This window comes from Macaca fascicularis, chromosome 9 (assembly GCF_037993035.2).
Source record: "Macaca fascicularis isolate 582-1 chromosome 9, T2T-MFA8v1.1".
NCBI classification, from domain to species: Eukaryota; Metazoa; Chordata; class Mammalia; order Primates; family Cercopithecidae; genus Macaca; species Macaca fascicularis.
The window spans coordinates 77,551,235-77,563,988 of NC_088383.1; the positions used below are offsets into that span (position 1 = coordinate 77,551,235).

At 45.7% G+C, this 12,754-nt stretch overlaps 1 protein-coding gene across 14 annotated transcripts; it reads right to left on the reverse strand.

Annotated features, from left to right (window-relative positions):
• Positions 1-4,279: 4,279 nt before the first annotated feature.
• On the reverse strand, positions 4,280-12,331 carry LOC123575481 (heterogeneous nuclear ribonucleoprotein H-like). Of its 14 annotated transcripts, none has more exons than XM_074001984.1 (8): positions 11,635-12,331; positions 9,025-9,113; positions 8,873-8,940; positions 8,647-8,795; positions 8,326-8,500; positions 7,862-7,951; positions 7,123-7,206; positions 4,280-5,064 (listed from the first exon to the last, which is right to left on the reverse strand). In XM_074001984.1, exons 2-5 carry the CDS (start codon positions 9,047-9,049, stop codon positions 8,440-8,442), a joined length of 303 nt encoding a protein of 100 aa, XP_073858085.1. In that variant the 5' UTR covers positions 9,050-9,113; positions 11,635-12,331; the 3' UTR covers positions 4,280-5,064; positions 7,123-7,206; positions 7,862-7,951; positions 8,326-8,439. The 14 variants fall into 14 exon arrangements, with proteins under 14 accessions (XP_073858085.1, XP_065377102.1, XP_065377101.1 ...); XM_065521030.1 differs by lacking the exon at positions 8,326-8,500 and adding an exon at positions 6,542-6,655 and having other exon boundaries at positions 8,647-8,816; XM_065521029.1 differs by lacking the exon at positions 8,326-8,500 and adding an exon at positions 6,542-6,655 and having other exon boundaries at positions 7,123-7,219; positions 8,647-8,816.
• Between the last annotated feature and the right edge of the window lie 423 nt (positions 12,332-12,754).

Consider the following 12,754-nt stretch of genomic DNA (forward strand, 5'->3'; position numbering starts at 1 on the left):
AAAAGTAAACTTTTTGTCTTAAAAAGACCCTTAGGCCAGGCGCGGTGGCTCACGCCTATAATCCTAACACTTTGGGAGGCCAAGGCGGGTGGATCACGAGGTCAGGAGTTCAAGACCAGCCTGGCCAAGATGGTGAAACCCCATCTCTACTAAAAAAATAGAAAAACTAACCAGGCACGGTGGCAGGCGCCTATAATCCCAGTTACTTGGGAGGCTGAGGCAGGATAATCGCTTGAACCCGGGCAGCAGAGGTTGCAGTGAGCCGAGATTGTGCCACTGCACCCCAGCCTGGGTGACAGAGACTCAAAAAAAAAAAAAAAAAAAAAAGACCCTTATGCATCCATCCTCAGGAACACAGCCTCACCGACAGTGCCAAACCCTGTGGGTCTCCAGGGGCCAACCAGGGGCTTGAGAAATGTGTTCTCTCCCAAGAGAATCAAAGGAAAAAATCAAATTTCTTGCCCAGCCACTGGCACTCCAGAAGATAGTGTGCTGGAACCAGAAGCTCTCACCTTTCCGTGATTTGTTTGGAATTAACTCCTCTGGATGGAAACTTCCGTCGTACTTGGTTACATCACGGCTCTGGTTCAGACGTAACATCATGATTTTGCTACTATCATTTTTCACTTTTCAAAGAATTTAACCTATTTTACAGCAGTTCAGTTCTGCTAGTGAGTAGTTTTCCTCTCCCACCTCCCTTCTAAAAACCTGATTTGTGCACAGCATTTGACACACATGGGGTCTGTCAGTGTGCCTTCTCTGCTTCAGTCAAGAGATCTGCCATTCCATGCCCTGTGACTACCTGTCGTTGGCCCTGCAATAAAATCATTTATTTTTCACTCTGGCACGTGCAGAAGCCTGTGTCAGCTTCCAAAGAGCCCACCACATCCTCACCTCCAGCCTACTACTGGAGGAGGCCTCAGCGCACCCCTTGTTCCCCAGCCCAGTGTGAGCAGGAGGTGCTGCCCTAGAGCCTGCAGGGCTGTGCCTGGTGAGCCAAGGGCAGTTTGCAGGGTCAGCCTGCCATCAACAGGCAGAGGAAGTGACCCCAAGCCTGTCACCAAAGTGCAAGAGTAGTTCACATAATTGGGAGTTTGATAGGTTACAGATAGAGACACCTGTGGAAAGGCACTTGCCAGGCAGCCATTTTTTACATTTCAAATGCAGTGCTAGGACTGGCTTCCAGTCCCTCCCTCAGAGACCCCCCCTTCAAAGAGCCAATGGCCCGGGGATCTCTTTGGGTAGAGATAACAGTAGAGATAACAGCATTGTCAAGTCCAGACAGCCAGCAGTCAGTCCTTCACCTCTGTACATACACCTTGTCCTCGACCCTACCTTCCCTTCCCACCAAATCCAGGCCTCAGGATCCCACCCCTCCTCCGGGCTCTTCCCACGAAGCAGGCTCCTCCATGACCTAGTCAGCCCTGGTAGATGCTTGCATGGCACCCTCAACTGAGATTCCTCCTCTGCCACTCACTCCCTCAGACCACTCTAAAGATGGAAAAGATGGCAGCTTGGGGAAGGCTCAAGGATTCACCCTCCATCCTATACAGCTTAGGACTGTGTGGCCAGACTTCAAGATGATGTCTGCCCTGCTCCAAAGCATGTCCTAGCAGGTTTCCAACCCTATTAGGGAAGCACATTGGCAGCCCTCCCCTTCCCTCACCTCGCTGTAGCAGCTGCGTCTCATACAGGGCCAAACTTTCAGAAAAAACTGCCTATCACTCACTACCCCCAACTGGCATATATGACATCTGTGCCTTTTTTCTTTTCTTTTTTTTTTTTTTTTTGAGACGGAGTCTCGCTCTGTCACCCTGGCTGGAGTGCAGTGGTGTGATCTCGGCTCACTGCAACCTCTGCCTCCCGGGTTCATGCCATTCTCCTGCCTCAGCCTCCCGAGTAGCTGGGACTACAGGTGCCCGCCACCACGCCTGGCTAATTTTTTGTATTTTTGTAGAGATGGAGTTTTACAGTGTTAGCCAGGATGGTCTCGATCTCCTGACCTCATGATCCGCCTGCCTCGGCCTCCTAAAGTGCTGGTATTACAGGTATGGAGCCACCGCACCCGGCCTATGCCTTTTCAATACACCCAGTTTGGACCCCTAACTTGCTGGGCAGCCTTAGGCAAGTCAGTTCATTTGAGTCTGAGCGCTCTTCTGCACACACAAAAGCAGAATAATCTATCACTCCCCCTACTTCAAGTCTGTTCTGTTCTGTTCAGCTCAATCAAAACATGCAGGAGGTTCCCACCTCTGTGCCTGACACTTTATTTTTAAGTGAAAATTTATCATACCATTTTCAAAGTTGGCAATATTTGGTCAAGATAACTTTCCTACTCAGAAATTCAAACATATTCCAAGCCTTAACTCTGGAATCTCCAGTCTCTGTTCTGGTGCCATACCACCTTTACCCAGCCTGAGAAATGAAGGATAGATGTTCTAAGACAGCACTTCCCAAGTCAACTGAGGTAGGGGTGAGTGGTCAGGATTTTGTTTAAAATGCAGATTCCAACTGACAATGTCAGGAGGTTAAGTCACTGCAAACAAGCTATGGAGCACAAGATTCCAAAGAACTATAATGCTTCTAGACTTTTTTTTTTTTTTTTTTTTGAGACAGAAATTTTGCTCGTCGCTCAGACTAGAATACAACGACGTGATCTTGGCTCACTGCAACCTCTGCCTCCCGGGTTCAAGTGATTCTCCCCTGCCTCAGTAGCTGGGATTACAGGTGTGCACCACCACACCCAGCTAATTTTTGTATTTTTTAGTAGAGACAGGGTTTTACCACGTTGGCCAGGCTGGTCTCAAACTCCTGACCTTAGGTGATTCACCCACCTCAGCCTCCCAAGTGCTGAAATTACAGGCGTGAACCACTGTGCCTGGCCTAGACTCACTTCTTAAAAGTCATACGGCTCTGGATTTAGTTTAACATTACTCCGAGTTTCTAGTTCTAGTCCCTTCTCTGACAGGGCAAGCTTTATCCCTAAATGTACCACAGTTAACTAAAGGACCCAGAGAAGGAACCCTCAAGCCTTCTCAATACTGGGCCTCAATACCAAACTCTATTAACACAAGATCTCAAGGGCAGTAACCAGGCTTAGAATACAACTCAACAATTCTCAACACTGCCTCCCCACTGAAAACTGCTGCTCTCTCTAGACCTGCTGAAGACAAAACCAACAATACACATTCCAGACCCTTCCCTCTGCTAGTGTCCAGTCCTAGTAGGGCAACCTGGTAGGGCAAGCAAGGTAGGATCTGCAAAGCCCTCCATGTCTCCTGCATGCACTGCTCCTGTGGGCAGATGGTTAGAAATGACCGATACTAAGCCACTCTGTCCACCCTACCTAGCCCTAACCCAACAACAAACTCAAGAAAAGCTTCAGTGTAGTCACAGGAAAGAGAAAGCTTATCTACTTTGCTTTAAAGGGCACAAGCCTATGTGACAGCCTAGCTCAGACGCTACATTCTAATTTCATTATCAGGGACTTGAATCCAATGGGATGAAAGAGTAGCATCGGTTCCCAAACTGCAGTGCCCCTAAGCATCTACTGAAGGAACTCTGGGACCACACTTTTCAGGACTACTTTAAAGCAGCTTGAATACTTCTAGCATCACGTTGGAGCTCCAAACTACCAAAACGGGGATATATTTAGAGTTCATTTCAACTAGTCCTATTAGCTCTCAACCACTATCCATCATTTTACCTCAGGAGATTTACATGGAATTTTGCTTCCAAGTGGAATTTTTAGGAATGAGCCAAAAATACAAAATTCAAAACCTCAATTTGAAAACCATCTGTGAAGGTTGGGCACAGTGGCTGAAGCCTAGAATCCCAGCACTTTGGGAGGCCGAGGTGGGCAGCTCACATGAGGTCAGGAGTTGGAGACCAGCCTGGCCAACATTGTGAAACCCAGCGTCTACTAAAAATACAAAAAATTAGCCTGGAGTGATGGCGGGCGCCTGTAACCCCAGCTACTTGGGAGGCTGAGGCAGGAGAATGGCTTCAGCCTGAGGTGAAGATTGCAGGTGAGCCGAGATCACACCACTGTAATCCAGCCTGAGACAAGAGTAGGACTCCTCCTCGGGAGCGGGGAGGGAACCATCTGTGAACGCCTCAGGAGGGAGGGGAGGGAACCATCTGTGAGCTGGAGACATCTATACAACAGCCTCAACTGCCAAGCCGCTCTGCCACAGCCAGAGATGTGGCCCTGGGCCCCATGTGAGCACAGAGCACCAAGACTCAGTTCACATGGCACTGAAGCACAGATGAGACACAGTGCAGTTTTTAAAAGGATTTATTTGACAAGTTTCACTTAGCGCAATATACCTAAAAGGAAATCACACTACAATGAAAGATTTACATCAAGGCCTCAGAATTTCATACAAACACCAAGACCAAAATCACCAAGACCAAAATCCTAAAGTATTGGTATTGCATCTCAAATTTTTCCCATTAACTTAAAAAAAAAAAAAAGGCTTAAACTTATGTGCCTCACAGGTTACTAAATGAAACTAAAATTAATAAACATGCCAAAATGTTTCATTTTTAATTGTAGACACAGCTCCTATATTGAGTTTTACAAAAAAATAAAAGCATGTCTTTCAACATGCATCCAGTGTTCAATGTAACGTGACAAAGGGCAACATTTAACATAATCCAACTGCTTTTACCTAAATACGCTTACTGCTTAAGTATATCCTATAACTAACTTGAGAAAAGCTGGAACTTAAGTTTAACAGTTACCGTTTACTCAGCTTCACTGTTACATCCTAGATAGTACTATATTCAAAAATACTGGGCCTCAAGTCCTCATAACAATCCTGATTTCCACTTACAGAGTAAGCGTAAATCACAAGCTTGTATTGCAGAAACTGTTAAACTGAAGTTTTTTTTTCTTTTAAAAAAAAAAGTTGACCAAGAGTCAGTGATCAGGATCGATCAATTACATTCCCCATCCACCACGCATACTGGACATGCTAGATATCCCTCCCATTCCATTCACGTCCATAGATGCACGGCTTCCACTACTGTAGTAGCTGCTGTTCATTGCTCCTTGGTTACCTGCAGAGAGATCAATTTGACAAGTTAGGAGTAATGTCAGACTACCAGTCAAATAAAATATAGTATTCCAAGAAAAAGTTTAAAAAGTATACAAGTACAAATGGCTGCTGTCCAAGTGGTGAGACGCATGTTTGGGAAAGGGGAATCCCGACTCCAAACAAGCCTCAATTAACCCCTTTTCTCTGCAGTACCAACTTGCCAGACTCTTGTGCCACTATTTTAACAAATTCTTCAGGATCAACGTGAACAATTAAGTTTAAAGGAAAACTAGTATTTTTCAAAAACTGCAAAATTACTTCGTATTTTTAAAGCTAAACAAGGCATCTTTTTAAAACATTTACCATAAACATTCACAATGTGTCCCTCAAATGGCATTTGGGAAAAGGAAACACAGGAGAAGTCTCTTGCTTTTCCTATTCATGGTGGGCAGGAAGTGTGACAACCAAGTTGGACTAAAGGCAACTCACTGTGCCCAAATGGCAGCCTCTATGGAGTTAAGTCAGAGTCATTGACTGCTATAGAAAATATTATTACAACATATCAATATTTGCTATTGGGAATTTATATTTTTTGAGAGAATATTTACCTATGCAATGTTTGATTGAAAAATCACTGAAGTAGGCCGGGCGCGGTGGCTCAAGCCTGTAATCCCAGCACTTTGGGAGGCCGAGACAGGCGGATCGCGAGGTCAGGAGATCGAGACTATCCTGGCTAATACGGTGAAACCCCATCTCTACTAAAAAAATACAAAAAAACTAGCCGGGCGAGGTGGCGGGCGCCTGTAGTCCGAGCTACTGGAGGCTGAGGCAGGAGAATGGTGTGAACCCGGGAGGCGGAGCTTGCAGTGAGCTGAGATCCGGCCACTGCACTCCAGCCTGGGTGACAGAGCAAGACTCCGTCTCAAAAAAAAAAAAAAAAAAAAAAAAAAAAAAAAAAAGAAAAATCACTGAAGTTGCCGGGCGCGGTGGCTCACGCCTGTAATCCCAGCACTTTGGGAGGCCGAGGCGGGCGGATCACAAGGTCAGGAGATCGAGACCACGGTGAAACCCCGTTTCTACTAAAAATACAAAAAATTAGCCGGGCGCGGTGGCGGGCGCCTGTAGTCCCAGCTACTCAGGAGGCTGAGACAGGAGAATGGCGTGAACCCGGGAGGCGGAGCTTGCAGTGAGCCGAGATTGCGCCATTGCACTCCAGCCTGGGCGACAGAGCGAGACTCTGTCTCAAAAAAAAAAAGAAAAATCACTGAAGTTTTCCTGTAAAACTTGGTCTGCAAAAGGGTTTTGTGGGGTAAGATTATAATACCAAAATCACCATTCTTTAGACCAATTGAAAAAAAATAAATAAAACCAATCCTAGGTTAACTGACTAATACACATGGTCCTGAACCCAACCATCATTCTACTGTTTCAAATTCTACCTAAATCTAAAATTGATTTAATGCTAACCAAAAGACAAAAAAGTGAACAACTTTATTTACCGTTTTAATAAATGGAGGCAGATATTTTCTGGCTCGACAGTATTCCACCAAAGTTGCAATGACTAGTTTTCTTCTTTTTTTTTTTTGAGATGGAGTCTCGCTCTGTCGCCTAGGCTGGAGTGCAGTGGCGTCATGTGATCTCTGCTCACTGCAAGCGCCGCCTCCCGGATTCACGCCACTCGCCTGCCTCAGCCTCCCCAGCAGCTGGGACTACAGGCACCCACCACCACGCCTGGCTAATTTTTTTGTATTTTTAGTAGAGACGGGGTTTCACCATGTTAGCCAGGGTGGTCTCGATCTCCTGACCTCGTGATCCACCCGCCTCGGCCTCCCAAAGTGCTGGGATTACAGGCGTGAGCCACTATTCCCAGCCGGCTGCAATGACTAGTTTTTAATTCACAGAACACTTCCCCCTCCCAATGATTGTTTCTGAAAATTAAGCTAGTAAAAACAGTTATATTTGGATTGAAAGCATACATGTAATAACCTGATTTCACCAAAAAGGAGCCTGCATCTTCCCAACTAAAGAAATCTGCCTAAAACTTATTCTAAGTATATTAAAAAAACAAAAACAGGCTTACCATATCCACTCATGCTGCTCTGGCCACCACACACATCCGCCTCCATAATCACCACTCAGCTGCTGGCTGGCTGGGCCACCGTAACTGGACGGGTTTGCAAGAAAACAATAGAACCTTGTTCCTTATGTAATGTAGTATCTGGTGGTACCAGACTTGTAATTCTCTATGATTTTCCAGTCTTGATTTTATATTACTATAACCCCTCCGCCTCCTTCTGCCTACTGTTTATAACCAGGCTACCCTTCTATCCATCATTTCAGCTAGTAAAACATTGATAAACCAAAGTGCTAACGGTATACACTTCAGCAGGACTAAACTCCACGATTCCATAAGTAGAGGCATTTTGTGAAGATCTTATGAAACTGCTTGACTGGATTTAATGGGGTTTCCTCCTAATTTGATGTATCAAAGGCATGTCAATACCTAATTATGCCCGCATTTATCTTAATCCTGTTTTGCTATTTTAGATTTAACCTTTATACTCAGAAAATTTAAGTAGTTTCACTCTGTAGTCCCCTCCCCTAAGAGTACTTAAATCTGATTTGAATTATCTATCCTAAGGAACTTCCTAACTCACAAGGATTTAAGAAAGACAAATACAAAATTCAAATATCAAGAAATTGCTTTCTTTGCCTAAGTTTGTTATGCTAAACTCATTAAATAAATAGATTAGCTTAACTTATAACTGACTTATACATATATAAACATTTTGGTTTTTAAAGAAACTAACGATATTTACGCAAACCCATGTCTCCAATCATTTGGCTACCAAAAGCACCACCACTTGCTCCTGCTGTAGAATTCAAGAAGAGTTCTACATATCTGTGTTCTGAAATGAGAAAAAAAAAAGTTTGAAAATGTTTGTTGGTGAAACAAAACAGGATAAGCACTTTTATAAAGTTTTTAAACAAGCAGATCTGTGAACTTCAAATACTTTGGCAAAGAAAATTCTAGCTACTTCTCTTAGGTCATCTACTTTAACTCCAAAATCTAGCCTTTACATATTCATCTATATTGTCAATTAAGGATATATACTTCAAGATGTGCGCATCACAAATCCCTGTTATACTAATTTTTAAAATCCAAACCTGCTTCAACACACTGCCCCCCATCCCCCAAGAATTAATCTATTACTGGAGAGGAAACTTCTCATATATCCTTATTTTTCTATTTCTCAATTGTAAATGTTAGTCACACAATCACCTGTTAAGAGCCCACAAATGCTCAATCACACTTCCGCACATTTGCTTTGTCTTTTGACACAGCTGCCACAGCATCTTCACGAGCTGCAAACTCAACAAACATCTGCTTCACCAGTTACTCTGCCATCAGTACCAATTTCAATGTGTACTCTCTCAGGATTGAGCAGTGAAAAAAACTACAACACAAGGCATTTCCAAGAATTAAATCAACTTTCTAATGTTACAAAATAAAACTAAAATTTCTAACGTAGTGCTCACTTTATAGAATAAGGCTCAGACTTTTACTGCCATACTGAAATATTGACTTGTGAGTTCATCTTACATTATAAATGTCATTCTCAGGAGCTCTGTAAGGTAATCCATGCATGTCTCATTGTCAGTAGCTCTGTAACGTAATCCACACATGTGTACAGTGTCCTGTTGTGCTCTGGAAAGTAGAGCCACTATCCCTGTATCTGTGATCAGACATTCCTGAAAAACAGTAATTGAGGTCTAGATGAACAACAGTGTAAGCATCCTTCAACAGAGAAATTCAGTTCTTACCTTACCTCTTCCAAATCTAACCCAAATCCATAGCCATCATTAGAGCCATTGTAATCATCCAAGCCTCCATACCCTGAAAAACAAAGTACAATCAATCAAATAAAACACCAAGACAAAGGAACAGACTACTTGCCGAACCTTGCAATTCCTCACGTACCTACACCATAAGCATCACGCCTCATCCTCTCAAAGCCAGCTCTTCTGCCAGTGCTGTTATATCTTCTGCCCCATTTTAAATTTTGCAGTCTGGAAAGAAAACAACCGTTAATACAGAATTTAAAACCTAAAACCACCTCTGGGTGACACAGATGAAATGTCTATTCCATGTCCCCACTACAAATTATGTAACTTGTGAAGCCTATTGTGGGGAAAAGAAAGAGAGATCAGACTATTACTGTATCTATATAGAAAGAAGTACACATAAGAGACTCCATTTTGTTCTGTATTTGAGATGCTGTTAATCTGTGACCCTACCCCCAACCCTGTCCTTGCAAGAGACATGTGCTGTGGTGACTCAAGGTTTAACGGATTTTGGGCTGTGCAGGATGTGCTCTGTTAAACAAGTGCCTGAAGGCAGCTTGCTGGTTAAAAGTCCTCACCATTCTCTTAATCTCACGTACCCAGGGACACATACACACGGAAGGTCGCAGGGACCTCTGCCTAGGAAAGCTAGGTATTGTCCAAGGTTTCTCCCTGTATGATAGTCTGAAATACGGCCTCGTGGGAAGGGAAAGACCTAATTGTCCCCCAGCCTGACACCCGTGAAGGGTCTGTGCTGAGGAGGACTAGTGTAAGAGGAAAGAAAGCCTCTTGGCAGTTGAGATAGAGAAAAGTATCTGTCTCCTGTCACTGGGCAATGGAACATCTCAGTGATTGTATGTTCTGTTTACTGAGAAAGGAGAAAACCACCTTAGGGCTGAAGGTGGGAGGTGCTAGCGGCAATGCTGCTCTTCATGCACTAAAAAGGTTTATGGAGATGTTTGCATATGCATATCAAGGCACAGCATTTTCCCTTAAACTTATTCATGTCAAAGTGATCTTTATTCATATGGCTTACTGCTGACCTTCTCCCTACGATGATCCTATTATCCTGCCACTTCTCTTTTCATAAGATGGTAAAGATAATTATCAATAAATACTGAGGGAACTCAGAAACCAGTGCTGGCGCGGGTCCTCTGTATACTGAGCAGCAGTCCCTTGGGCCCACTTTTTCTTTCTCTTATACGTTATCTCTGTGTCTTATTTCTTTTCTCAAGTCTCTCATTCCACCTAACGAGAGAAACATCCACAGGTGTGGAGGGGCAGGCCACCCCTTCAGCCTATATATAATGACCACGATATTACCAACTCCTAGAACTCCAATAAAAAAAAAACCTCACTCCCAAGGTGATATGTTTCCAACCCATCAACAACATCCAATATTCAAAGCAGTTTCAGAATGAATTCCTCTCAAGTCCTTGCTACTAATGTCTACATCACACATCTTTTATCAATTTCTCGGAACATTATCAAGCCTGGACTTTCTGACTTTACAGCAAACATACTTCGTTGCGAGTTGTTTCGCTCTGGCGCATTTCTGTTTTACCTTACCAGCAGCCACATTGCGGTTTCTCATTCAAATCCAAATTGCATGCCCAATACTCACCTCAAAGGGGATCAGTGTTACCAAGCTAAAATGCTCCAAGTTGCAGGGCTGAAGCCAAACCCAGTGTTGCCCCCTGCAAGGTGGCTTCCAGTGTACTTGGTTCTTGTTTTACAGGTCGTTTTCCGTTACTGACACTAAATTCACATAGTTAAGTCAATACTACAAACGTCTTGCCAAAAGCTGTCAATTTCATCCAAATAGAATTTTATCAGTCTGATTTCTTTTTTCCAGTCTAATAATGGGAACAAGCACATTCTGATAGAAAATACTCAGGAAACTTATGTACTGCAAAAAAACTTCCCTGGGCTTTAGTGTCTTCAACCGTATAGTGAGCCAGGTGAATAATTAAATGAGCAAACACTCTTCAATTACCAAATCTTGATTAGGAAAACTGAAATTAAGACGTGACATTTTAACTTTCCGAAGAATGCTCCTTTTCAAGGAAACATCAAAACTAGAAACAAGATGTTACATTTTGAGATACTGCAAAACATTACTATTATTTGTCTAATTACTTGGCGGTTTTCTCAAGATCGACGAGAAAATCCCACCTATGCCAATTTATCCTCTAGAAATAAGACACTGGGCCAGTCGCGGTGGCTCACCCCTGTAATCCCAGCATTTTGGGAAACCGAGGCGGGCGAATCACTTGAGGTCAGAAGTTCGAGACCAGCCTGGCCAACATGGTGAAACACCGTCTCTACCAAAATACAAAAATCAGCCGGGCGTGGTAGTGCGCGCCTCTAGTCCCAGCTACTCGGGAGGCTGAGGCAGGAGAATCCCTTGAAACCAGGAGGCGGAGGTTGCAGTGAGCCGAGATCGCGCCACTGCACTCCAGCCTGGGTGACAGAGACTCCAACTCAGAAAAAAAAAGACACCCGTAAAAGAAAAGCTGGTGTTCAAAGGTAAGTAAAGACAAAATCTGCCAGATGTGCCGCACTCTCAAAGGCCAGGAGGACAGGCGGGGCTTTCGAAATTTCCATTGCGTAACAGCGGCCGGCCGGGCGCGAGCAACACAGCGGTGAGTGCAGTCACCCGCGCCTCGCCAAAGGGCGCCCCGGCTGCCCGCCCGCCGGCCCGCCCGCCCCGGCCTCGAACTCCCGCGACCTAGTTCTAACTCACCGGAAAAAAACCTCTGGACTTCATCTGCCGAGCAAGACCAGGGCAAGCCCCAGACCTTCACCACGAATCCCCTTTCCACCTTCGGTGTCCAACATCATGGTTTCTTACGCGGTCCGGCGTCGAAACAAAACGTAAGGCAGGCAAGAGGACCAGACCTGAGAGGGCCAATTAAGCTGTCCTCCGCCTCCGAGGTGCCCCCGGGCCCGCACCGCCCCCGCACGGAGCAAAAACCGGGCGGATGCACCCACCCGGCGACTGCAACACCCAACACCTTCTCGTCCGGCGACCGCACCCCCAAAGCTGTCCTGAGCAGCAGCTGTCGGCACCCCAGACGTTGGGGGCCCGGCCGAGAGCCAACGTGGAGGAAAGGAAATTGCGGCGGCCGCTTCCGCTCCGCCTCCTCCGACTTCTCACACAGCAGAGTCGGCGCAGCCTGCAGGCTTCAGCGGCGGTGCGGAGATTCAGCGAACCACTCACGGCTCTGGATGGCAGCCCGCAGCTCGCCAAGGTCCCCGTGGCCCTCCCAGAGTTATGGGGACAAACAGTCCTCGCAAAAACAGCACCCACGGGGGTCGCTGGATTGCAAACGAGGACCCTCTGCGACTCTGGCCAGCGGGCGCCTGCACAACCTAAGAAGGCCTTTTGTGCGAGCTCTTCACACGCGCAGCCAGCTGCCCGCACCGCCCGGTTGCGTCACAAAGAGCTCTAGCTCAAGCGTAACTTCAAGAGCCACCCCCGCATCCAACCTCCCGCGGGCGGATTATTACACGCTTGGGTTTTGGGCTCAGCATCCGCACCCAAAAACCCGCCCGGCTTTTTATTGCGCCTGCGCCTTCCCGCGAATATTGAATTTGGGAGTTCCTTTGAAACCGTTCTCAGGCCGGGTGCGGTGGCTCATACCTGAAATCCCAGCACTTTGGGAGGCCAAGGCGGGTGGATCACCTGAGGTCAGGAGTTCGAGACCAGCCTGGCCAACCTGGTGAAACCTCGTCTCTACTAAAAATACAAAAATTAGCTGGGTGTGGTGGCGGGCGTCTGTAATCCCAGCTACTCGGGAGACTGACGCGGGAGAATCACTTGAACACAGGAGGCGGAGGTTGCAGTGCCCAGCCTGGGCGAC

Bases quoted from the DNA above. Each gene is read 5' to 3' on its own strand.
- LOC123575481 (XM_065521026.1), bottom strand. From the start codon at position 9,049: ATGAGGCGTGATGCTTATGGTGTAG. The intron at 8,817-8,872 runs GTAAGGTAAGAA...TTGTTCATCTAG, and splicing joins TTGGGTTAGATTTGGAAGAG to ACCTCAATTACTGTTTTTCA. The intron at 7,952-8,646 runs GTAAGATGAACT...TTCTCATTTCAG, and splicing joins CTGAGAATGACATTTATAAT to AACACAGATATGTAGAACTC.